General features: G+C 52.2%; 3 protein-coding genes across 4 annotated transcripts; all 3 read left to right on the forward strand.

Moving 5' to 3' along the window:
• Positions 1 to 5,068: 5,068 nt before the first annotated feature.
• Positions 5,069 to 13,129, forward strand: Naglu (N-acetyl-alpha-glucosaminidase). The gene is made up of 6 exons (XM_051177147.1): positions 5,069 to 5,505; positions 6,266 to 6,413; positions 7,479 to 7,625; positions 7,799 to 7,884; positions 9,728 to 9,984; positions 11,701 to 13,129. The coding sequence occupies exons 1-6, from the start codon at positions 5,129 to 5,131 to the stop codon at positions 12,903 to 12,905; spliced, it is 2,220 nt and encodes a 739-aa protein (XP_051033104.1). The 5' UTR covers positions 5,069 to 5,128; the 3' UTR covers positions 12,906 to 13,129.
• Positions 13,130 to 13,621: 492 nt separating this feature from the next.
• Hsd17b1 (hydroxysteroid 17-beta dehydrogenase 1) lies at positions 13,622 to 15,724 on the forward strand. Its single transcript, XM_051183384.1, has 6 exons — positions 13,622 to 13,934; positions 14,013 to 14,180; positions 14,317 to 14,496; positions 14,578 to 14,671; positions 15,029 to 15,203; positions 15,304 to 15,724. Exons 1-6 carry the CDS (start codon positions 13,838 to 13,840, stop codon positions 15,622 to 15,624), a joined length of 1,035 nt encoding a protein of 344 aa, XP_051039341.1. The 5' UTR covers positions 13,622 to 13,837; the 3' UTR covers positions 15,625 to 15,724.
• Positions 15,725 to 18,865: 3,141 nt separating this feature from the next.
• Positions 18,866 to 22,871, forward strand: Coasy (Coenzyme A synthase). Of its 2 annotated transcripts, none has more exons than XM_051177162.1 (10): positions 18,866 to 18,983; positions 19,288 to 19,995; positions 20,605 to 20,819; positions 21,035 to 21,166; positions 21,290 to 21,479; positions 21,564 to 21,628; positions 21,840 to 21,924; positions 22,091 to 22,188; positions 22,296 to 22,442; positions 22,532 to 22,871. In XM_051177162.1, the coding sequence occupies exons 2-10, from the start codon at positions 19,299 to 19,301 to the stop codon at positions 22,592 to 22,594; spliced, it is 1,692 nt and encodes a 563-aa protein (XP_051033119.1). In that variant the 5' UTR covers positions 18,866 to 18,983; positions 19,288 to 19,298; the 3' UTR covers positions 22,595 to 22,871. The 2 variants fall into 2 exon arrangements, with proteins under 2 accessions (XP_051033119.1, XP_051033128.1); XM_051177171.1 differs by having other exon boundaries at positions 21,293 to 21,479.
• Positions 22,872 to 23,375: the final 504 nt, after the last annotated feature.

Consider the following 23,375-nt stretch of genomic DNA (forward strand, 5'->3'; position numbering starts at 1 on the left):
CCAGCGGAGGTCGAACATGCCTTTAATCCCAGCACTCAGAAAACAAAGGCAGGTGGATTTTTGTGAATTCAAGGCCAACCTGGCCTACAGAGTGAGTTCCGGGACAGCCAAGACTATATAGAGAAATTTTGTCTTGAAAAGCCAAAAAAAAAAAGATTTTGTTTTGGCTACATAATGTTAGGAGGCATGGCAGCAGGTGGTCAGAACAGGAAGTTGAGAGATCATATCTTTAACCACAACCAGAAAGCAAAGAAGGCAAACTGGAGGAAAGATGAGGCTATGAACTTTTCCACTTCCTAAAGCAGTGGTTCTCACCCTCCTAACGCTGAGATCCTTTAATACAGTTCCATGAGGTGTCTGACCCCCAGCCATAAAAACATTTTCATTGCTGCTTCATAACTAATTTTGCCACTGTTATTAATCACAAGATAAATATATGTTTCCAATGGTCTTGGGCGACTTTTGTGAAAGGGTTGTCCGTCGCGACCCACAGGTTGAGAAACACTCTCCTGAAGGTTCTGTAACATCCCCAAACAATGACACTAACCTCTAACCAGGGACCAAGTGTTGAAATAAGTTTATGGATGACGTTTCTCCCTCAAACCTCCACAGCATATAATCTGAGTAAAGTAGGAGGGCTGTGGGACCTAAGACTTTGGAAAGAAATGCCTTTCAGGTCTGACTGATGGGAACTGGGGAGAGAGCAGAGCCAAGGAGAATCTAGAAACTTCGGGTTTCCTCCAGCCAGTTGATCCGGCCCAGGGCTGGAATGTGTGGGAGGTTATAGGTGAGGGACAGTCCTTTTCCCTTCACGATTGATTCATCTGCGCCTGTCCAGGAATACCTGCATCCTGAGGTCCTAGACCCAACCTCATCAGAGAGCGCGGCCACGGGTCAGCTGGGAGGCTCGAGCTTCACAGGAATGGGTATAATCCCATCACTGCCTTCATAAGATGGAATCAGCTGCTCCCCTCCCCCCACCCCCACCCCATGAGAGGTAGAAGTTTCCTACCGGACAGAGTTCCCATCCCCACCCCTACCCTCGCCCCCGCCCCCGTCCCAACTGCAGCCTCTGTCCTGCTGTGCAAGCAATGACCCAACTGCAGGGGCCGCTCCCAATCTACCCGTCATGCACTGGGTATAGGCCGCCCTCTGGTGGCCACACAGGGAAAGTCATTCACACCAAGTGGTTAAGGTCGAATCTGGCCTTTCAGGCAAGCAAGCAGGTTGGCCAGGCAGAAAGAATCTGGGGTTATTCTGGAGTGCGTAAGCAGAGGGACAGGGTGGTCAAAGACAAATGGAAACAGAGATAGGACCCGCAGGCAGCTTGCTTTACACATTAGTGAAAGAGTAATAAAGCCCGTCACACACGGAAAGGACCAGTACTCAAGGCCCGGAATACAAGTGAGTTCTATGCCGGCCCTGGTGGTATGTCCTGGGTGTCAGCACTGAGGAAGCAGCAGCAGGAGAGCTACAGCAAATTCGAGACCAACCTCATCTACATAGAAAGTTCCAGGCCAGCCAGTGAGATTATCGAGAGAGAGAGAGAGAGAGAGAGAGAGAGAGAGAGAGAGAGAGAGAGAGAGAGAGGAAAAGAGAGGCCCAGCACTTGAGAAGCAGGTTTCTGTGAGATCAAGGCTAGCCTATACACAATGAGTTCCAGAAGACCTGGGCTCTGTCCCCAGCACCGCTGTGGCAGACAGCTAGCCCCAATGACCCTCCTGGCTCTACCCTTCAACAGTGCTGCCCTGGGGGGAATGGAAAGGGAGATATTGTGATTAGCAGGAAGTTCATTGATCAACAACCCTCTAGATGGTGTCCCCAAGTTGCTGGCATTGTCCTTTAAAATGGCTTTTCCTAAAAAGCACTTGGGTCCAGAAAGTAAGGCATCCCAAACTTACTTTGTGTTAACATCTATAATTTCTCCTTGAGTAATGAATAATGAACCTATCTCCTCCTCCTCCGAGACTAATTACAAGTAAGATTTGTTTGTTTGTTTGTCTTGGGGATCAGGTCTTGATATGTAGCCCTGGCTAGCTTTGAGACAATGCTGTTCTTGAACTCGCAAAAGTCTGTTTTGTCTCTGCCTCCCAAATGCTGGGCTTAAGGGCGTGTGCTACCGTGCCCAGCTGTGGAAAGAATAGCCTGTGGGCTATGAAGCGTCCACTCTACAATTAGGATGTCCACACAAGATTTGTCTTTTAGATGTGCTTGGTGTATTCACACAAACATTCCTTACAAATACCGGGCTAATATAAAAGATAATCAGACATCTCACGGAGTGGTGAACAATTGTTCCGGCAGAAATGCTACAGGGTCCCACTGGGGATCTTTCCTGGTCCTTCAGCTGTAGCAAGAGGAAGGATGGCACTGTTGGGGATTCAGGAGGTCCCTCAGAGTGTAGACCAATGGCTTAGTGCTGTTAGGTGAAACTGTGTGTGGACCCAGCAACAATGTCTCAAGTTTACTGGACATGAAGCTATGGCCACGCACAGAGAAGCTGGGTCTCAGAGCAGGGCAAGGGCAGTGCCAAACCATAGACTATTAACAAATTCCAGTTTCTGTATCATTTTACTAGGCAGTAAATTTGTGCTCTCTGGTCTCACAACACCGCTTGGGGCTGGCTCATTAGTATATTAACACCATCATTCCCATATCAAGGCCTGTCCCTGGCTAGGTGTATCTGAGCTTGATTTTGAGGCCTAGTGTTTCTCCGTATTCCAAGGCACCTAAAATGGCTTTTGAGTTAAACAAAATAGTTTTTAAATTATGTTCCTAACACCAGCTAAAATGGTTTTTTGTGCTTTGTTTTGTTGGTCTTTCAAAACAGGGCTTATCTGTATAGCCCTGGCTGTTCTGGAACTCTTTGTAGACCAGGCTAGCCTCAAACTCACAAAGATCCACCTGCCTCTGCCTCCTTTTTTAAATTACTAAAACTGTTCACCAGTGGTGGCACACACCTCCAATCCCAGCACTCAGGAAGAAGAGGCAGGTGGATCTCTGTGAGTTCAAGGCCAGCCTGGTCTACAGAGTGAGTTCCAGGACAGGCTCCAAAGCTACAGAGAAACCCTGTCTCAAAAAAAAAAAAAAAAAAAAAAAAAAAATCTGTTTTTCCTCAGGGTCCCACTACTTCCTGTCCCCATCCAGTGCCCAGCACCCTTTTCCTGAGCTCTGAGACAGGCAGCCTGAGCATTGGAAAGGCTTGGAACATCTCCTGGGGCCCATTCGGAGCTCTGGGAACTAAGAGTTTCCATTCTCCCCCAGCTGCTGCTGGGTCCCCTCCCCACTTCCCAGGCTGTGGGGAAAACTCCCTGTTCTGCTTCCAGAGCCCCTTGAGAGTCAGCTGGAAAGACTGACTTAGTTCCTCAAATCCCCAAGCTAATCATCCTCCCCACTCTCAACTATATGTGCAGCCTCTGCCTAGAAGGCGCTCTTTCCTCGTCCTTGTAAATTCCTACCCATCCTTGGGTTTCAGATAAAATATCCCTGCCTCCTTAGAGAGCTTGGTATTCTTCATAGCCTTACAACCCTGAGTGAAATTCTTTTCTTTCTGTGTGTGCTTGCACACATATGTGTGGGAGTGTAGGTGTCCCCCACACACATGATGGTCAGAAGGTTGACCCAGAGCTCGGGGAAAGCAGTTTTTCCTGAACCTTCTGCCACGCTGAGCAGCTGACCAGAACTTCAGGGCTCTGAAAAATTGGAAATGTTGTTCAGCCTTCTCAACAGCCATTGATCCCTACCCTCCTCTGTTCCTGACCTAAAACTTTTGACAATTAGGTACATCTTTTGGAATGTACAGACCACTAGTTTTCCTTTGGAATGCATTGACTTAGCAAACCACCAGCTTCCATCATCCCAGAAGCCAAGGCTGTCATCCGAAGCCTGTGACACTTCCCAGGTTCACTATAACCCACCTTTGCTGGAGACAGCAATGTATTTGAAGTGTCTTATATTTGAAAAGTGTCTTGAGAGGCAGGAGAGATGGGTCACTGGTTAAGAGCACTGGCTGCTCTTCCAAAGGACCCAGGTTCAGTTCCCAGCACCCACATGGCAGCTCACAACTGTCTGTAACTCCAGTGCCAGGGGATCTGACACCTTCACACCAATGCACATAAGATAAATTTTAAGAAAACAAAAATGTCTTCATCTATGACTTTCTTTGCTCTGTTACTGTACAAGCTTCCACAAATCATTTCCACAGTGGAACATGGAATTTGGGGAGACCTAAAACGGTTCCCAGACCATGGTCACTCATATTTGGTTCTAGAACAAACTCTCGGTCCTTTTGAAGTGAGAGTTATGTTTTTGTGTCAACAGAGAGTCTCGGGTGTCACTTTCTATCTCAGATAGGATTTCTTCTTTTTTGTCACTTTGTGTACCAGTCCAGCTGTCTCCATCTCTGTCTCACAGAACACTGGGACTGCAGACTCCTGCTGGGCCAGCTTCAGGTGTAAGTGCTTTTCCCACAGACCCATCCCCTCATCCAGACTTCCAGGTCTCTGGCCACAAATGACAGCTAGGACCATCCTTCACTGGTTCAACAAACAGTAGCAGTGGCAGTGTCTGATACGAAATAAAATTTAAAAACAGATATTAGAGGAGGGGTTGGAGATAGAACGTAGTGGTAAAGCCCTTGGCTGCCTTCAATTCTCATCGCTTGAAAGAGTGTCTGGCTGGATGAAAGAGAAGCGACTGGCCTGGCATTGGTGGCACGCGCCTTTAATCCCAGCACTCGGGAGGCAGAGGCAGGAGGATCTCTGGGAGTTCGAGGCCAGCCTGGTCTGCACAGCGAGTGCCAGGGCAGGATCGAAAGCAATACAGAGAAACCCTGTCTCGAAAAACCAAAAAAAAAAAAAAACAAATAAATAGAAAGAGAAGCGGGCTGCACCCGAAAGAGCTTGGGCATGCGCAGCGTCCCATTTGGCCACGAATGTTAAATGGGGTCACGCGCGCGATCAGCAGACCCGGAGGGTCTGAGTCCGGAAACCAGGACTCCTGGCAGATAGCTGGAGCCCAGCCTTCAGGCCACGTGACCTAATGTCCGCAACCGATTGGATGCGGGCAGCCCCGCCCCTGGCCCTGAGCTAGGTATTGGTTGTGAGCGGTCCACCGCAAGGTTGGCATCATGGAAGCCGCGGTGCTGGCCGTGGCTCTGGGGTTCCTACTCCTGGCCAGGGGCTCGGTGGGCGACGAGGCTCGGGAGGCAGAAGCCGTGCGGGAGCTGGTGGTCCGGCTGCTGGGTCCCGGGCCGGCAGCCGATTTTTTAGTGTCTGTAGAGCGCGCGCTGGAGGCCGAGTCCGGTCTGGACACCTACAGCTTGAGCGGCGGCGGAGGGGCGCCGGTGCGTGTGCGCGGCTCCACGGGGGTGGCAGCTGCTGCGGGGCTGTATCGCTACCTGCGCGACTTCTGCGGCTGCCAAGTGGCCTGGTCCGGCTCTCAGCTGCACCTGCCGCGGCCGCTGCCCGCCGTGCAAGACGAGCTGACCGAGGCCACGCCCAACAGGTATTGATGCTGTGGGTTCCACCTGGCTGGGGTAGCGGCTGGGGATAGCCTCGGCACTCACCGTTGGTGAGGCCCACCATGCTGGAATGGGGACAGCCACAGCTACAGACGCCTGGAAGACCGAGAAGGAAGTGCTGGCTCTGGGGTCCCGCCACTGTGCCTTCAAATCTTTGCTGCCATCTAATAGATGCGTGTTTTTAAGCAAAGCCACTTAGCTTCTCAGAGCCCCACCTGCAAATAATGTTGATTGAGAATCAGCACGGGATGGTAGAACTTGAAAGGCATTCTCCTGACCCATGCATTCGACCTCTCTGAAGATGCTGCGGAATGACCCTTCCCGAAGCCCCAGACATGATATGTTCACACATCGGCCTCCCCCATCAAACCATAGGAACTGGAAACCCACTTCAGGAAAAAGACCAATTTTGCCTTTATGGCACTGACATCCTAGGACACCCCACGATACACAATAAGGGGGTCTTAACATACTGAATGAAAATGAAGTTAGGTATCCACAATAGCTACTAAATTATGGAGCCCTGAGGGAAATTCCAGCACTCACTGTGTGTTGGATTTACCTGGAGTGGATCTGGAATGAGCCACTTTGAGATCTTTACCCACTATTCTCTCTCTCTCTCTCTCTCTCTCTCTGTGTGTGTGTGTGTGTGTGTGCGCGCGCGCGCGTGCTGTGGGTAGTGTTCCAGGGTGACTGGTGAGTGAGGCATTCCATGCATCCCCAATAATGTGTCCCTATCTGCAGGTACCGCTTCTACCAGAATGTGTGCACACACAGCTACTCCTTCGTGTGGTGGGACTGGGCTCGCTGGGAGCAAGAGATTGACTGGATGGCCCTGAATGGCATCAACCTGGCACTGGCGTGGAGTGGCCAGGAGGCTATCTGGCAGCGGGTTTGTGTCGATCTGGTCCCTCATACCCTTCTGCCCAACTTCCACACCCACTGGCCCAGGGGGACTGAGGCTTCCCCGGGTGGGACAAACCCCAAGGGTACTTCCTGGAGATGAGACTCCAGCAATGGACTGAAACGACTGGAAATGGTGCATCCTGCAATCCTGGCACTCAAGGTCAGGTGGGGGGATGGTGCACACCTTTCATTCCAGTGCTCAGGAGGCAGAGGCAGACAGTTCTCTGTTCAAGACCAACCTAGTCTGCAGAGTTTCATTCCAGGACAGCCAGGGCTACACAGAGAAACTCTTTCTCAAAAAAAAAAAAAAAAAAAAAAAAAAAATCACACATTTAAGGTCATCTTCAGCTACATAGTGAGTCTAGAGCCAGCCAAGGGCAAGGGAGACCCTGATTATTCTCTTCCCTTTAGCCAACTTTACTCAAAGACTCTCTTAGTTTGCTTTCTGTTGCTGTGATAAAAACACCATGTTCAAAAGCAACTTGGGAAGGAGAGAGTTCGTTTCGGCTTATACATCCCAATCACAGCCCATCACTGAGGGACAGACACCAGGGCTGAACTCAAGCACAGCAGGAACCTGGAGGCAGAGGCCATGGAGCAACACTGATAACTGGTTTGCTCCTCCTGACTTGCTCAGTTTGCTTTCTCATACACCCACAGCCACCTGCTGGGGGATGGCACCGCCCACAGTAGGCTGGTCCTTGCATATCAATCTTCAGTCAAGAAAATGCCCCACAGGCTTGCCTCCAGGCCAGCCTCTTCCCAGGCCACAAAAGTAAAGTTGACAGAATAAATAAATAACTGGCATGGAGACCCTCCGTGGGTCACAGGGGAAGCCCCCTTGGACCCTATCCCACAAAGATGACACTTCAAAGCCTTCTACTCACAGGTCTGTTTCTCCTGGACTGGGAGCTAGCTCCCTGTAGGCTGGATTCCAGTTCTGTCTTAGTAGCAAGAGTAGCCAGCACAGAGAAGTGATGAATGTGTATTTGCTAAGGGACGACTGGAGAGTCAAGTGTTTGTAGCTGTGGGGGCTCTTCCTCTTCTGCAGGTATACCTGGCCTTGGGCCTGACCCAGTCAGAGATCGATGAGTACTTCACCGGCCCCGCCTTCCTGGCCTGGGAACGCATGGGTAACCTGCACACCTGGGGTGGCCCCCTGCCCCGCTCCTGGCACCTCAAGCAACTCTACCTGCAGGTAAAGAGCAGAGAAAGAAAAGGCAGGATGGGGAGTTGAGTAGTCTCAGATCCAGGGATGTGGTGCTTAGCTAGCCTCTGGCTCTTAACTGGTCCACAGGAAACCCCTCCCTGAATAAGCAAGGGCCTCCCCAGCAGAGGTCCCGTCACATTGACCTCTGTCCCCGCCCCCAGCATCGGATCCTGGACCGGATGCGCTCCTTTGGCATGATCCCAGTGCTGCCTGCCTTCTCAGGGCATGTCCCCAAGGCCATTACCAGGTGAGGCTCTCCCTACTCAACTCACTCAAAGGGAAAAGGTCTGCCCTGAAAAGCATGATGTGAACCCTGAAACCCTGGATGTTGGTGTCACTTGACTCCTCGTCCTGCCATTGGCCACTGCCTGGACAGATTATTTGACATCTCTGTGGCAGTTGTTCTTGCTTGTAAAATGGAATCACTGCTGGGTATGATGGGAAGCTCCTCTGACCTTTGTATTCGGGGAGATTGAGGCAGGGGCACCATCAGTTCCAGGCCAGCTTGAACTACATAGAGAAACCCAGTCTCTCTCTCTCTCTCTCTCTCTCTCTCTCTCACACACACACACACACACACACACACACACACACACACACACACACCCCTGGAGAGACAGCTCAGAGATGGCACTTGCTGCTCTTGCAGAGGACCATGGTTCAGTATCTAGTACCATTTGGCAGTTCACCGCCATCTGTAATTCCCATTCCAGGGGATCTGATGACCCTTCAGGCACTGCCTGCACATAGTCACCAACATAAATGCAGACAAATACTCACAAAATAAAAATAAATGCGTCTTAACGTATTCCCAAACTGTTAGCATCAAACTTAGGAAACTCACCAAATTTAAAAGAGGTTTTAATTTATTTTATGTGGATGGGAGTTTTCGCCTGTGTGTATTGCTGTGTACCACATTCATGCCTGGTGCCGGTGGAAAACAGGACAGGGCATCGAATTCCCTGAGGCTGGAGTGACAGATGGCTGTGAACTACCCTGTGGGTGCTGGGAATCAAACCTGGGTCCTCTGGAAGAGCAGCCAGTGCTCTTGTTTGTTTGAGACAGGGTTTCTATGTGTACTCTTAGCTGTCCTGGAACTCACTCTGTAGACCAGGCTGGCCTTAAACTCACAGACATCCGCCTGCCTCTCCCTCCCGAGTGCTGGGGTTGAAGGTGTGCACCACCACCTGATTGCAGCCAGTGCTAACTGCTGACATAGCTCTTCGGTCTCTTAACTGTGAAAAGAATCATTAAAGGGAATGAAAAGTTACTAAGTAATGGCCAGGCGGTGGCAGTGAGGGCGGTGGTGGCGCACACCTTTAATCCCAGCACTTGGGAGGCAGAGAAAGGTGGATCTCTGTGAGTTCCAGGCCAGCCTGGTCTGCAGAGTGAATTCTTTAAAAAAAAAAAAAAAAAAAGTTACTAAGTAACAAGGTAGTTCCCTCACCGGCTGTCCTGCAGGCCTTGGATACTCATATTGCAGGCACAGAATGTCCATGAGTAGCTGCTCTCGCCCTCGGAAGTGTGTTGGTCTCTCTCCTTGCTTTTTGTACTCTGTCTTCTCCTCTGTGGCTGGATAGACTTCAAGGTCCAGATGAGGCTCCCTCTTTGTGAAGCCTGCCAGCTCCTCCAGGGACCCCGTCACACCTGGGAGCACCTGGCTCCCACCACAGTCAGGCTATGGAACCAGCGGCCTGGCTACCCCTCCATCTTGCTCACCAAGCAATGGGAACCTCATTCTTTTCATACAGTGGAACATTCTCTCAGGTGTCTATGGGTGTCAGACCCAGTCCTGTGCTAGGTCCTAGCCCTAGGTGACAAGCCCATGGCTCTGTTCCTAAGGATCAATAATTGGTAGAGGAAGGTAGCAGAGCCTCTTAGGGACCGGGAGGAAGAACCAGGTGGTTAAGCCTCGGGGGTGGAGGAAATGATACCAGGCAAGGGACATAGTATGAGTAAAGGTGGGGGGGGGGCGTGTGAAACTCAGACACATTCTAGAAAGCCACAGATATGAGACAGAAGAGGGTATAAGACCAAGCCAACCCCTTCGTCAGCCTCCACCAAACCTGAGCCTTTTCTTTTCCCCATAGGGTGTTCCCACAGGTTAATGTCACCCAGTTGGGCAGCTGGGGACACTTCAATTGCTCCTACTCCTGCTCCTTCCTTCTGGATCCAGGAGACCCTGTATTCCCCCTCATCGGGAGCCTCTTCCTGCAAGAGCTGACCAAAGAGTTTGGCACAGATCATATCTACGGGGCTGACACCTTCAATGAGATGCAGCCTCCCTCCTCAGAGCCCTCCTACCTCTCCAAAGCCACTGCTGCCGTCTATGAGGCCATGGTTGCAGGTATGGTGATAGGAAACCCCCCGGGAGAGGGGATGGGTGGGAGCAGGACCTGTACCCTGGTGACACCACACTTTGCAGCTCAACAGGTCTTTGCGCACACATACCATCGCACTTACCCACTCTGGGTGCTGAGATCTGGCTGAGATTGGCAGAGATTGGCAAGTGGCTTATGGCCGAGACCACATTCTCTCCCACAGTGTTTGTTGAGGTGGGACTTGCTCAGAGAGCAGGGTGCCTAGCCTTTTGAAAAAGCCTTTGAGCACAACCTACCAAAAGATTTTTAAGCTAAGCCGGGCAGTGGTGGCACACACCTTTAATTCAGCACTTAGGAGGCAGAAGCAGATGGATCTCTAAGTTCAAGGCCAGCCTGTTCTACAGCAAAAGTTCCAAGACAGCCAGGGCAACACAGAGAAACTCTTATCTCAAAATAAATAAATAGGAAGAAAGATAAATAAATGAAGATTTTTATAAAAGCTAGGCATGATGGCATATGCCTGTAACCCCAGTGCTTGAGAGATAGAGGCAGGAGGATTAGGAGTCCAAGGCCAGCCTGGGCTACTTGAGACCCTGAGCTACCTCAGAAGAGGGTGGTGGCAGTAGCAAGATGTGTTGGTGAGCAAAGGCATTCAAACCTAAAGATCTGGGTTTGATGCATGAAACCCACACAAAGACAAAAAACAGCAGCAACAAAGATTTATTTGGTCTCGGCCTCATTGTTGAAATCGGTCATAAAGGCCAGAGGTTACACATCCATCCTGACCAACAGATCTGAGGCCCAGGCTCATTTCTACCACTTACAAAGAGGAGGGGCCCAAGTGAGGGAGAGCCCTCTGAGGGTGCTCTGTCACCCTGAAAGGGACATAGTGGCTTAGGCTCCCCTGCGCAGCACTCTCCAAGCAAGATCCAAAACCAGAGGCCCAAGCCTCACTCAGAGCCTACCCTTCTTTATTCTCTTTCCTCTTTTACTTTTTTTTTGAAAGGGGAGAGTGGTTTCAAGACAGGGTAGCCCTGGCTGTCCTGGAACTTGCTTTGTAGACCAGGCTGGCCTTGAACTCACAGAGATTCACCTGCAGAGGCAGTACTGGGATTAAAGGCATGCACCACCGAACCCAGCCTCTTTTTTTTTTTTTTTTGTTTTTGTTTTTGTTTTTTCTTATTTGAAAAGTTATAGCCAGGGCATTCAGTGGTGGTGCACAGCTTTAATCCCAGTACTCAGGAGGCAGAGGCAGGTGCATTTCTAAATTCAAGGCCAGCCTGGTCTACAGAGTGAGTTTCAGGTTTAGCACTAAGAACCTTTGCTAGCAGGCAGGGCCAGCTCACAGACCTGAGTCTCCACCTTTTTATCTCACAATGCAGATTAGGCATGACATTTTAATCTTTTCATCGTGAACCCTTGGGGAACACACTCAAACACTATCTAAACCCCAATACTGCCAGAATACGAGGATTCTCAGGCCCAACCCCTGGATCTCCTGATTGAGCAGGTCCAGAATTTGGGGCTCAGGCATCCTTGTTAAGCTTTCTGGGTAGCTCTGATGTCCTGGATAATAACCGTCCTGGAGGAGATGGGATGGAGAGAAGGGTCCCAGTGATGGTGGTTCGGCAGGGAGACCGGTCATGGGAGCCGCTGTGACCGGTGATAATCGACAGAATAGGCAGAATAGGGTCCACATCAGCCCCTCTCTCATCATCTTTGTTCCCCTCCCCCCACTGCAGTGGACCCTGACGCTATATGGCTGCTCCAAGGCTGGCTTTTCCAGCACCAGCCTCGGTTCTGGGGCCCTGCTCAGATCAAGGCTGTGCTGGAAGCTGTGCCTCGTGGTCGTCTCCTGGTTCTGGACCTGTTTGCTGAGAGCCAGCCTGTTTACATACACACAGCCTCCTTCTACGGCCAGCCCTTCATCTGGTGCATGCTTCACAACTTTGGGGGCAACCACGGTTTGTTTGGAACCATGGAGGCCGTGAACCAAGGCCCCAGGGCGGCCCGCCTCTTCCCCAACTCCACCATGGTCGGCACTGGCATAGTCCCTGAGGGCATCGGCCAGAATGAAGTGGTCTATGCTCTCATGGCTGAGATGGGCTGGCGCAAGGACCCTGTGCCAGATTTGGCAGCCTGGGTGAGCAGCTTTGCCAGCCGCCGATATGGCATCTCCCAACCGGACGCAGGGGCAGCCTGGAGACTGCTGCTCAGGAGTGTCTACAACTGCTCTTGGGAAATGTGCACTGGGCACAATCGAAGCCCGCTGGTCAAGCGGCCGTCCCTACAGATGAGTACCGCTGTCTGGTACAACCGGTCAGATGTATTTGAGGCTTGGCGACTGCTGTTAACAGCTGCTCCAAACCTGACCACCAGCCCAGCCTTCCGCTACGACCTGCTGGATGTCACCCGCCAAGCAGTGCAGGAGCTGGTCAGTTTGTGCTATGAGGAGGCAAGGACTGCCTTCCTGAATAAGGAGCTTGATCTCCTGCTTAGGGCTGGAGGCCTTCTGGCCTATAAACTCCTGCCTTCGCTAGATGAGCTGCTGGCAAGTGACAGCCGCTTCTTGCTGGGCACCTGGTTGGATCAGGCCCGGGCAGTGGCTGTGAGTGAAACTGAGGCCCAGTTTTATGAACAGAACAGCCGCTACCAACTGACCCTGTGGGGGCCTGAGGGTAACATTCTGGACTATGCCAATAAGCAGCTGGCAGGACTGGTGGCTAATTACTACCAGCCACGCTGGGGTCTCTTCATGGAGACCCTGGCTCACAGCCTAGCCGGAGGCGTCCCCTTCCAACAGCATGAGTTTGAGAAGAATGTTTTCCCCCTGGAGCAGGCCTTCGTTATGGACAAGAAGAGGTATCCGAGTCAGCCCCAAGGGGACACTGTGGACCTAGCCAAGAAGATCTTCCTCAAATATCACCCCCAGGCAGGCTTTTTGTGACAGATCAGCCATCCAGGACCTGCTGGAACAGGTCTTCAAACCCAAAAAAAATCACAGGATGGTCCTTACACCTGGGGGAAAGCCAGTGTCAACCAGTGATTGATCGACATGGATGGCTTGGAGGGAAATGAGCTGCTCTATTCCTCCAGTGCAGATCCAGGGGTTAAAGTACCGTTTTCTGTTAGCAATAAAATGCTGAATCAGACTGGCTCTATTACACTAAAGTACCATATACTAATGGAGTGTCTGGAGGGGCTTGGGTGTACATGTGGACCCTGGTGTGGAGGCATTTCTTTCCAGCCTTCACTTTAGCTTTCCTGTTTTAATACTGGTCCCCAACCTTACAAAGTGTACAGTAGCAAGCTGGTAACTATAATTGTCCCTTCAGAATGTGGTGGCACACACCTGTAATAACAATCTTGTAATGGTAGAGGCAGGAGGATCAGAAGTTCAAGGCCAACCTCAGGTATATTATGAGTCTGAAGGTAGCCTTGGGTATAAGATACCCTGTCTCAAAAAACCATCGCGATACATGCCTTTAATCCTGCCACTCATGAGGCAAGAGGCAGGTGGATCTCTGTGAGTCTGAGGCCAGCCTGGTCTACTTGGCAAGACCCTTGTCTCCGAAGCAAGAAGTATTGTCCCTGTAACCAGATCTGCCCAGTACTGCTCAGTTTGCACCCGAGCACCCAGCTACTACTTGTAGAGCCCCCATCCCCCAACTAAAGCAATTTGGTATCACAACCAATGTCCTTTTCTCAGCTCTGACCCACAGCAGGGTGGGGAGAGCCTGCCAGGGACCTGGCTCAGCCTTGAGATTGCCAGCAGACACAACAAGGGGTGGGCACTGGGGGCAGGAGCAGAGCCAAGCGATACCCAGCCCCAGCCTGCCATTAGGACCCTTCGTGCTCTGAACTTAGGTACTCTGAGTCATGGACCGCACAGTAGTGCTCATTACCGGCTGCTCCTCCGGAATCGGCCTGCACTTGGCTATTCGTCTGGCTTCTGACCAGTCCCAGAGCTTCAAAGGTACAGGAGGGGCAGGCATGGAGCCAGGGACAAGCCCCCACAGGTAGTGATAGTCATTTATCCCCTCCTAAATTTCAGTGTATGCCACATTGAGGGACCTGAAGACACAGGGACCACTGTTGGAGGCAGCCCGGGCTCGAGGATGCCCGCCTGGCTCCCTGGAGACATTGGAACTGGATGTCAGGGATTCAGAATCTGTGGCTGCTGCCCAGGCATGCGTGACCGAGGGTCGTGTGGATGTTCTGGGTGAGCCTACATAAAACACGTCTTTACTACCCAGTGTCCAGCCAAACTTGAAAGTTCCGAGTTCAGGGAACATGGGAGGACAAGCGGGGAGAGGAGAGTGCAGTGTGTGAGACGTGTCTGTCCTCTCTCCCTGCAGTGTGTAATGCGGGCCGGGGCCTGTTCGGGCCGCTGGAGGCGCACGAGCTGGATGCAGTGGGCGCTGTGCTGGATGTGAATGTAGTTGGAACGGTTCGGATGCTGCAGGCCTTTCTGCCAGACATGAAGAGGCGCCACTCCGGGCGTGTGCTAGTGACTGCGAGTGTAGGAGGTTTGATGGGTGAGCAAAAGTGCGCTAAGTATGGGGTGCAGACCAGGGCGAGGAATGCCAGGGCTTTTGTAACCTTGTCTCCCGTCCTAGGGCTGCCATTCCACGAAGTTTATTGTGCTAGCAAGTTCGCGCTCGAAGGTTTGTGCGAGAGTCTAGCGGTCCTGCTGCCACCCTTTGGAGTCCAGTGAGTCACTAGCCCTCCAGAACCCTTTGAAGCATGGGAAGCCCAGCACCAGATCTTGGAGACACGCTAGAGCAATGCCTCTGGCCCTCCTTTTCCAGCTCACGTTGTGTGCCAGACACTATGCAGGGAGCTTGGTACGGGTTATCTCACTTCACAAGCCATCCTAGCTCTTAAGGCACATTAGGATGGGTAACAGAGAGTAGATGACTAGATCCCAGATGGACATAGGAGCCTTTCTCTAGCACATCTGCCACCCGGGCACAGCTCCTCAGTGTCCTCCCTTTGTGAAGCTAGGGTCAGGCTTGTGATCGCCGCCACCAACCAGTTACTTCTGTTGCCCCACCCCCCACCCCGCAGCGTGAGCCTCATCGAGTGCGGGCCAGTGCACACAGCCTTCTATGAGAAGCTAGAGGGTGGCCCGGGCGGGGCTCTGGAGCGTGCAGATGCCCAGACCCGCCACCTCTTCGCACACTACCAGCGTGGCTATGAGCAAGTTCTGAGCGAGGCGCAGGACCCAGAGGAGGTGACGGAAGTGGGTACAAACGGAGCCTCAGGGCGCAGTATCCGGGTGGGTTACAGCGGTGCACCCCCAGTGGCTTCCCCACAAACCCACGCTGCTCTTCCCGCCGCAGCTCTTCCTGACCGCGCTGCGAGCCCCACAGCCAGCTCTGCGCTACTTCTCCACTGACCGCTTCCTGGCGCTGGTCCGAACGCGCACAGAGGATCCCAGCGGGAGCAGCTATGTCGCAGCTATGCACCATGAAGCCTTTGCTGACCTGCAGGCGCAGGAGGGTGCAGAGGCTGGGGCTGGAGTTCCAGGGAACCAGGACAGGGCCTCCAGCTCCCTCATTTGCCTCCCCGGGTGCGAGACCCCGGGGGTGGCATATGAATTGTGCTGGCCCACATCGGATAAACCAGATCAGAACAAACCATGTAATGAGCAAAAGAACTAAGCCAGGGTCTCCTTTTTTTATTTCAGACTTTGTTTTGTTTTTGACAGGGACTCATTATGTAACCTTGGCTGGCCTCTTAACACAGAGATCCGCCTGCCTCTGCCTCCTGAGTGTTGGAAACAAAGGCCTGTGCAACTGTGCCCTTCTCAGAATCATTTAAATAGTGCAAACTCCCTCATGGGTCAAGACTGACGGCTAATATGTATAGTCAGAGGTGCTAGGTTAAGGTTTTTCTCTTCCAATAAATGTGCTCATTATTATTGTGCATGATGTGGAGGGGGACACATTCCACGGGGGCACAGAGGGGGGAGGTCAGGCAACAACTTTGTTCCCACCATGGACTTCAAGGATTGGCTGCAATCTTCCAGCTTGAACAGTAAATGCTTTAACAGATGAACCAGCAAGTTTTTAACTGCTGGCAATGATTGGGATCAGTCCAGTTGTGGTTGAATCAGTGTCTCGGGTAGCCCAGGCTAACCTGAAACCTGCTGTGTAGCTGAGGATGACTTTTGCCTGAGCCACTAGGCTTGACTTCTTAGCATGACCTCTTTAAATGCAAACTGAGAGTCACGTGTATACAGAAGGCACTAGATCTAATGCCAGCACTCTACAGGTGGAGGCAAGACGACTTAGCCAGTCTGGCCTGCTGGACAGCCTTCAGGAGAGGGAAGTGGAGAGGTAGCTCAGTGGTTAGGGGCACTGGCTGCTGTTTGCCAGGGCATAGCCTGGGTTCAGTTCTTGGAACCCACATGGTGACTCACAACTGCCCATAACTCTAACTCCAGGGGACCCAATGCCCTCTTCTGTCCCCAGGCATGCATGTGGTACACAGACATACATATAGGCAAAACACTTATCTGCATAATAATCATTTTAAAAACCTGGTAGGCAGCATTCCTGTGCTTTCAGAATCTGAGAGGTAAAGGCAAGATCAGAAATGAAGGATCATGCCTGGTGATGGTGGTGGTGCACACCTTTAGTCCAGCACTCAGGAGGTAGAGGCAGACAGATCTCTGTGAGTTCAAGGTCAGCCTGGTCTACAGAGCGAGTTCCAGGACAGGTTCCCAAGCTATAGAGAAACCGTGTCTCAAAAAAAAAAAAAAAAAAAAAATCATGCTGCCACTGCAGAGGAAGCTGAAGACCAACCTGGGATAAAAGGGACACTGTCCCCAAAAGAGAAGCCAAAAAAAAAAAAAAAACCACACAGCAGGCATGCTGGGAGACAGAGTTGGACCAATCTCTTAGAGTTGGAGGTCAGCCTGGTTTACACAGTAAGTTCCAGACCATTCAGTGCTACATTTAAGACAGTAAAACCCTGTCTTAAAAAAAAAAAAAGAGGCCTAACTGTATCTGCTTAAAACACCCTTGCCTGGAGTCAGCAGGGAGTGTAGCTCAGTGGACAGAGCTTGCACCCTCAGAGTTTGAGGGTGGAAGACACTTTCTGCTGACTCCATCTCAGCAAAATCTAATGTTGTACCCTAAGCTCTCAAGACTTCCTGTATCTTTTTTTTTTCTTTTTCACTTTTTGCTTGTGCATGTGTCTGTGTGTGGGCAGGTGTGTGTACAGATATATGTGTGCATGTGTTGAGGTCCACAGTTGAAGTCGGGAGTCTTTATTTATTGGTGCAGAGCCTCACTGGACCCATGATTCCAGCTTGTCTAGACTAGCAGCTTGCCCCCAAGGGTTCTAGATGTCTGACTCCCTAGTGCTGGCATTACAGGAGGACAGAAAGAAACACTTTTATGTGCACCTAGGGATCTGAACTCAGGCACTCTGGGCTTTATCCACGAACGATCTCCGCAGCCCTGCACCCTTTGTGACCTCTCATGCCACGTTCTTCACCTGTGCACACTGCTCTCCTGGCCTCCTTAATACTTTCAAGGACACTTGCCTTTCTGCCTTTCTGAGTAGTCATGGCTGCTGTGCAGTAGGCTGGCCTCAAACTCAGAGATCTGCCTCTGCCTCTCAAGTGCTGGAATTGGAGGTGTGTGCCACCACTGCCGGGCTTGAAATTTGCCATCTTTAACTGGTTCGTTTCCCCTGACCTCTAATTGTATTTCCTTCTCCAGTTCTTTGCTATTTCCCTGAGCCACCCTGCCTAAAAAAGTATTCCTTCCCCTCTGATATAGTTCTTCCCCTCTGTTTTAGTCTTCTTTGTTGTCTGGTCACCACCGATGCATTCTGTATTTATTATCTCTCATCACAAGACATATACAAATCCACTTCCGTGAACTCTGTTCTTTGTTCTATGCTTTATACTTAGGGCAGTAAACTAAATAGGCATCTAATAAAAGCAACAGTGTATAGGCTACATAGTGAGATTCTGTCTCAAAACAAGCAAGCAAGCGAGCAAACAAACAAAAAACATGCACAACTAACACCTCCCCAACCTTTCCTTTGACTCCTTTAAACTCCTCCCTAAAATCCAGTTTGAAAAGTCTCCTGCAAGAAGCTTGATTCTTTAACAGATTACAAGGCCAGATTTCGGGACCACAGCACATTACAGGTCTCCTCTCCAGTCTGTCAACACCTGCCTGGTCAGGGGAATGGGGTGGGTGGGTGCTGGCTTTGTAACTCAGGGTGATTTCGAACTTGCAGCGATCCTTCTTAGGATCAAAGCCAGGAGAGCAAATCAATGCTCGGCTTTTTTCAAAAGTCTTGAGGCTGGGTTGCTCTCCTCTTTGCAATCTCCATGAACGATTTACCTGAGATGTTTTCTGATGGCTATCTGGCTTCCCCTCCACACCCTCCAACTCTCTTTGGTTTTCTAGCTCTCATTCACTTCGCTGGGAATCTTCACCCCTAGGTCTCCCCCACCACCGCCACCGGGCCAGAGATCCCCGCAGCGTTATTGACCTAACGCGCTAAGATCTCCCTCTTGGCGTCCTTGCAAACCCTAGTGTCCCATGGAAGGAACGAGACTTGCCCCTAGGTGGGATGGAGATGTGGTAGAGCTGTCTGTCTAGTAGCTGGGAACGCTGGCCCGGAGCAAGCACAGCAGCGTGACTCCACCGTCCCTGTCTCTGGCATTAAGAAAGAAGGCCGGGATGGATCTTGGTTTTTCACTGTCTCCAAGCAAGCCAAGGGAAGCAAAGGCCAACAGGGATCCGCGAAATGGGCGCTGCAACCCGCCAAGCCCGCTTCTTGCCAGTCTAAGAGAATCCGGTGCCAGTGTTTCGCGCAACCCCGAAGCATTTGTGCTCAGCCCCGCCCCGCCGCCCCCGCTCCAGAGGTATTCTGGAGAATTCTGCCTTAATCTCGCGTTGCACGTTTGACTGCTCCGAGTTCCCGTAGCTCCGTGCTGTGCAGTCTGAGGGTAGTGCTTCCGGGCCGCAGCCTAGGACGCTTCCACGGCGGTGTAAGTAGAAACAATCCAAGAACTGTTTTTGGAAGCGACTCGAGCCGGAGCGTCCCCTCTAGTCCCCGCCTTCGAGTCTTCGCTGATGCCGGTTCAGTTTAACCGGAGGGGCTAGGATTCCTGAAGCCCCAGCCCCCGTGACTCAGGGCTTCCCGGCCGCTTCCCCCTGCTAGGATTCTGGTTTCGATCAGCGAACGGCCCCCTGCCCCGCTCCAGGTCCCTCCTGCGTCCGAGTTCCCCTGCAGGCCTCGGCCTCAGCCCGCCTAGCCACTCACTGTCTCTTCGTCTCTCTGACTGTCTGCAGGCCTGGGCAGCATGGCCGTATTCCGCTCCGGCCTCCTGGTGCTGACAACGCCGCTGGCCACCCTGGCCCCACGCCTGCCCCCCATCCTGACTTCGGCGGCCCGTCTGGTCAATCACACCCTCTATGTGCACCTGCAACCGGGCATGGACTTGGCGGGCCCCGCCCAGCCCCAGGCTAGCCCTCTGCAGGCCACCTTTGAAGTTCTGGATTTCATCACGCATTTCTACAGCGGTGCCGACCTGCACAGAAACCTGGACGTCAGAATTTTACTGACCAATATCCAAACCAAGAGCACTTTCCTCCATGTACTGCCCTCAGTCCAGAATTTGGCCCACCCTCCAGAAGTAGTTCTGACGGACTTCCAGACCCTGGATGGGAGCCAGTACAACCCTGTTAAACAACAGCTAGAGCGCTATGCAATCAGTTGCTACAGCTGTTGTTCGCAGCTGTCTTCTGTCTTGCTGTATCCGGATTATGGAACTGGAGAGCTGCCTGTGGAACCCCTGAGTGCCCCCTTACCCTCCACCATAAGGCCAGCTTCGCCGGTTGCCAGATCTCCAAAGCAGCCTGTGCGTGGCTACCACCGTGGGGCCGTGGGTGGCACTTTTGACCGCTTGCACAATGCCCACAAAGTGTTGCTCAGTGTTGCATGTGTCCTGGCCCAGGAGCAGCTTGTGGTGGGAGTAGCAGACAAAGATCTGTTGAAGAGTGAGTGAGAGGGACCCTGGACTAGGGCAGTGGAGGACACCCATTAAGTTTCCTTGGCTTCCCCCAGTGCCAGGATCAAGGTAGGGTAGGGCCACTTCTTACCCCTCCAAAATGCCACAGTGCTGGCTACTGCTGTGGGACTTCTGTTCGATGACTACGTGTGGTAACCTTAGGGTGTGGTCCAGTCACCTTTACTGGAAGCAGAACTTCCCCCAATGGGAACCAAGGGATTTGCACTTTATGGTTTCCCAGGTGATCAGCCCTGACAATGGCTAGGTCAGTTTAGGTACCCGGTACTGCCATGAATGGAGAGGGGACCTCAAGAATGGGGGCAGTTCTTGGACTTACCCACCAGCTGGTACCTACTGGTTGGCCCTGCCTCTCGGTAGACATTTCTTGGGGGCTTGTTTCTGGGTACGCCAGCCCACAGTGTCTGCTGCTCTTTTCTTCCCCCTTTGTGTCCCCCGCCCCCCCCCCCAGTGGTTCCAGTTTATCCCTTTCTTGCCATTGCTTGGGGAGACTCAGCGCCTAGGGACTTTGTCTCCCAAACGGGCCTGCACATCCACCCCAGTGGAAAGAGCTCACTGTTACTCTTGGCTCTTTCTCCAGGCAAGTTGCTCCCTGAGCTGCTCCAGCCTTATGCAGAGCGTGTGGACCATCTGAGTGAGTTCCTGGTGGACATCAAGCCCTCCCTGACTTTTGATATCGTCCCCCTGCTGGACCCCTATGGGCCTGCTGGGTCTGACCCCACCTTGGAGTTCCTGGTGGTCAGCGAGGAGACCTACCGTGGGGGGATGGCCGTCAACCGCTTCCGCCTTGAGAATGTAACCCTGAAGGAGACTGGCAGGGGGCACGGGAGGGGGAGGCCTGTTGAAGTACTGTGGCCTCAGGGTAGGCAAGGGAGGGTTTAGGGTGGAGGAAGCCAAAAGGAACTTGCCTTTTGTGGAGTTGGAGGAGGAGAAGGGTAGGTAAGTAGGTAGAGGGCAGAGTGGGGCTCCAGATTCACCCTCCTTCCTTCTGTACGCTCCCTGTACCTCAGGGCAAGGAGGAACTTGCCTTATACCAGATACAGCTGCTGAAGGATCAGAGTCACGGTGAAAATGAAGAGGACAAGGTCAGCTCCTCCAGCTTCCGTCAGCGGATTCTGGGAAACCTACTTCAGCCTCCAAATGTAAGCCTCCCTTCCTCCTCACCCACTGCCTGTGTTGGAAATGCTAGAGGAGAGACCCGGGCTCTCCGCTGGGAGGGAGCTTGAACTCCTCGCTAACTGAGATTTCCACTTAACTGTCTCCAGCAGAGGCCAGAGCTCCCAGCAGGGCTCTATGTGCTTGGGCTGACAGGCATCAGCGGCTCTGGGAAAAGCTCAGTAGCTCAGCGGCTGAAGAACCTAGGAGCATACATCATTGACAGTGACCATCTGGGCCATCGGGCCTACGCCCCTGGGGGCCCTGCCTACCAGCCTGTGGTGGAGGCCTTTGGAACAGGTCCTGACTGTGGAGGGGCTGATGTGGACTGAGGTGAGGAGATGGCCTGGCCTCTTTGCTTAGTTTTCTTTCTCTGTCATCCAGATATTCTCCATAAAGACGGTACCATCAATAGGAAGGTCCTGGGCAGCCGGGTGTTTGGCAACAAGGTAACTCCCCCCCACACACACACACACATACCCCTCTTCAAGAGTTCTACAGCTCTTGCCAGATCCATGGGCAGATGCAGAGATGCAGCGGATTCCCTAGTCTGGCACAGAAAGTCTGTTTCTGCTCATTTGCTCCCAGCCCCTACCTCCCAAGCTGCTGTATTTCTCAGGGACCCTAACCTCTGCCCACTTTCTCTGTCCCCCTCCGCAGAAGCAGCTGAAGACCCTCACAGATATTATGTGGCCAGTTATTGCAAAGCTGGCTCGTGAGGAAATGGACTTGGCCGTGACTAAGGGTGAGTGGGAGAATAATGGGAACAGCCAAAGTGCGACGTTAAGCATCAACTGCCTTTGGGATCTCCCTTGGCCCCAGGCGGACATCCACTCCCTAGGGCTGTTTGTTGTGCTGACAGGGCAGCGACTGTCATGGTGCTTCTGGCAGTGACTGGCGTTTTCCCACAGGAAAGACTGTGTGCGTGATTGATGCCGCTATGCTGCTGGAAGCCGGCTGGCAGAATATGGTACATGAGGTGTGGACCATTGTCATCCCTGAGACCGAGGTATCTGGACCCCACTCCACCCCATCTGAGCCCACTGCAGAGTTTCCTGCTCTGATCCAGTAGACTGAGCTGGGATCCCTCCTGATGAGTGTGTCATCCGTGCCCAGGCAGTACAACGGATCGTAGAGAGGGACGGATTGAGTGAAGCAGCTGCTCAAAGCCGGCTGCAGAGCCAGATGAGTGGGCAGCAGCTGGTAGAGCAGAGCCATGTGGTTCTGAGCACCTTGTGGGAGCCACAAGTCACACAGAGACAGGTTGGTGCAAAGGGCAAGTTGTGGGGAGGGAAGGTCCAGTGGTTGTCTCCCTGACTGTCTTTTCTTCTACCATTCTGGACTGGCTAAAGGTGGAAAAAGCCTGGAATCTTCTACAGAAGCGTCTCCCTAAGACTCACCAGACCAAGATCTGAAAATGGATTTTCTGTGCAAACAAATCCAGTGGTGAGGAGGAATGGGGGTCTCGATGTTCACCCCATGGCAGGCCTAAGGGGCCTCAAGCTAAGCTGTGCAGGACACAGAAGCCCGGAAGTCTGCCGAGCATGCTGGAAATTGCCCAGCAGTGAGGACATAGATAATGGGGGAGCAGTCCCCTCTAGGGTTCTGCGCCCTTTTTAGTGATGTCTGCCTACTGTTGATGGGTAATGATAATCACTGGACCCAGTAGCCGAATTAAAGACGTTAACAAGCGCTGCCTGTGTGGTTTCTCCTTCCTGCTTCAGTGCCTCTAGGTATCTTTAGCTCTTCAGGCTCCAAGTTCAGGGGCAAGGCCTGAGCTGGAAGCCAGGGGGCTCTGTGGTTAAGTGTAGCCTTTGAGGCTGGCCAGACTCGAAATCAGTGGCTAGCGATGTGTTTTTGAGTATGTTACTGTTCTGCCTATATGCCTGACTTCAAAAGCTCTTTACAAGGTTTAATTCCACAAGCGCCGAGTCAGACACCAGCCGGGTGTTGGGTGGCACTGTACCCTCGTAGGATCAGATCATGTGACAAAGGGGAAGTTCTTGACCCTTCTGTGGTTGCCAGTCTGATCAGCTGTGCGCGTGCGTGCCCTTTGTCACGCTGTTGTGAGCGGTGCAGGGGCTCTCACAGTTTCCACCACCGGATTAGTACATTTGTAGCCCTTCTCACAATCTTTTTGAGAGGGCTCCATTGAACAGAATGTTGCCGCCATTCTAGATTCTCTTTTGGAAGCGG

This window comes from Phodopus roborovskii, unplaced genomic scaffold (genome assembly GCF_943737965.1).
Source record: "Phodopus roborovskii unplaced genomic scaffold, PHOROB, whole genome shotgun sequence".
Taxonomy (NCBI): Eukaryota; Metazoa; Chordata; class Mammalia; order Rodentia; family Cricetidae; genus Phodopus; species Phodopus roborovskii.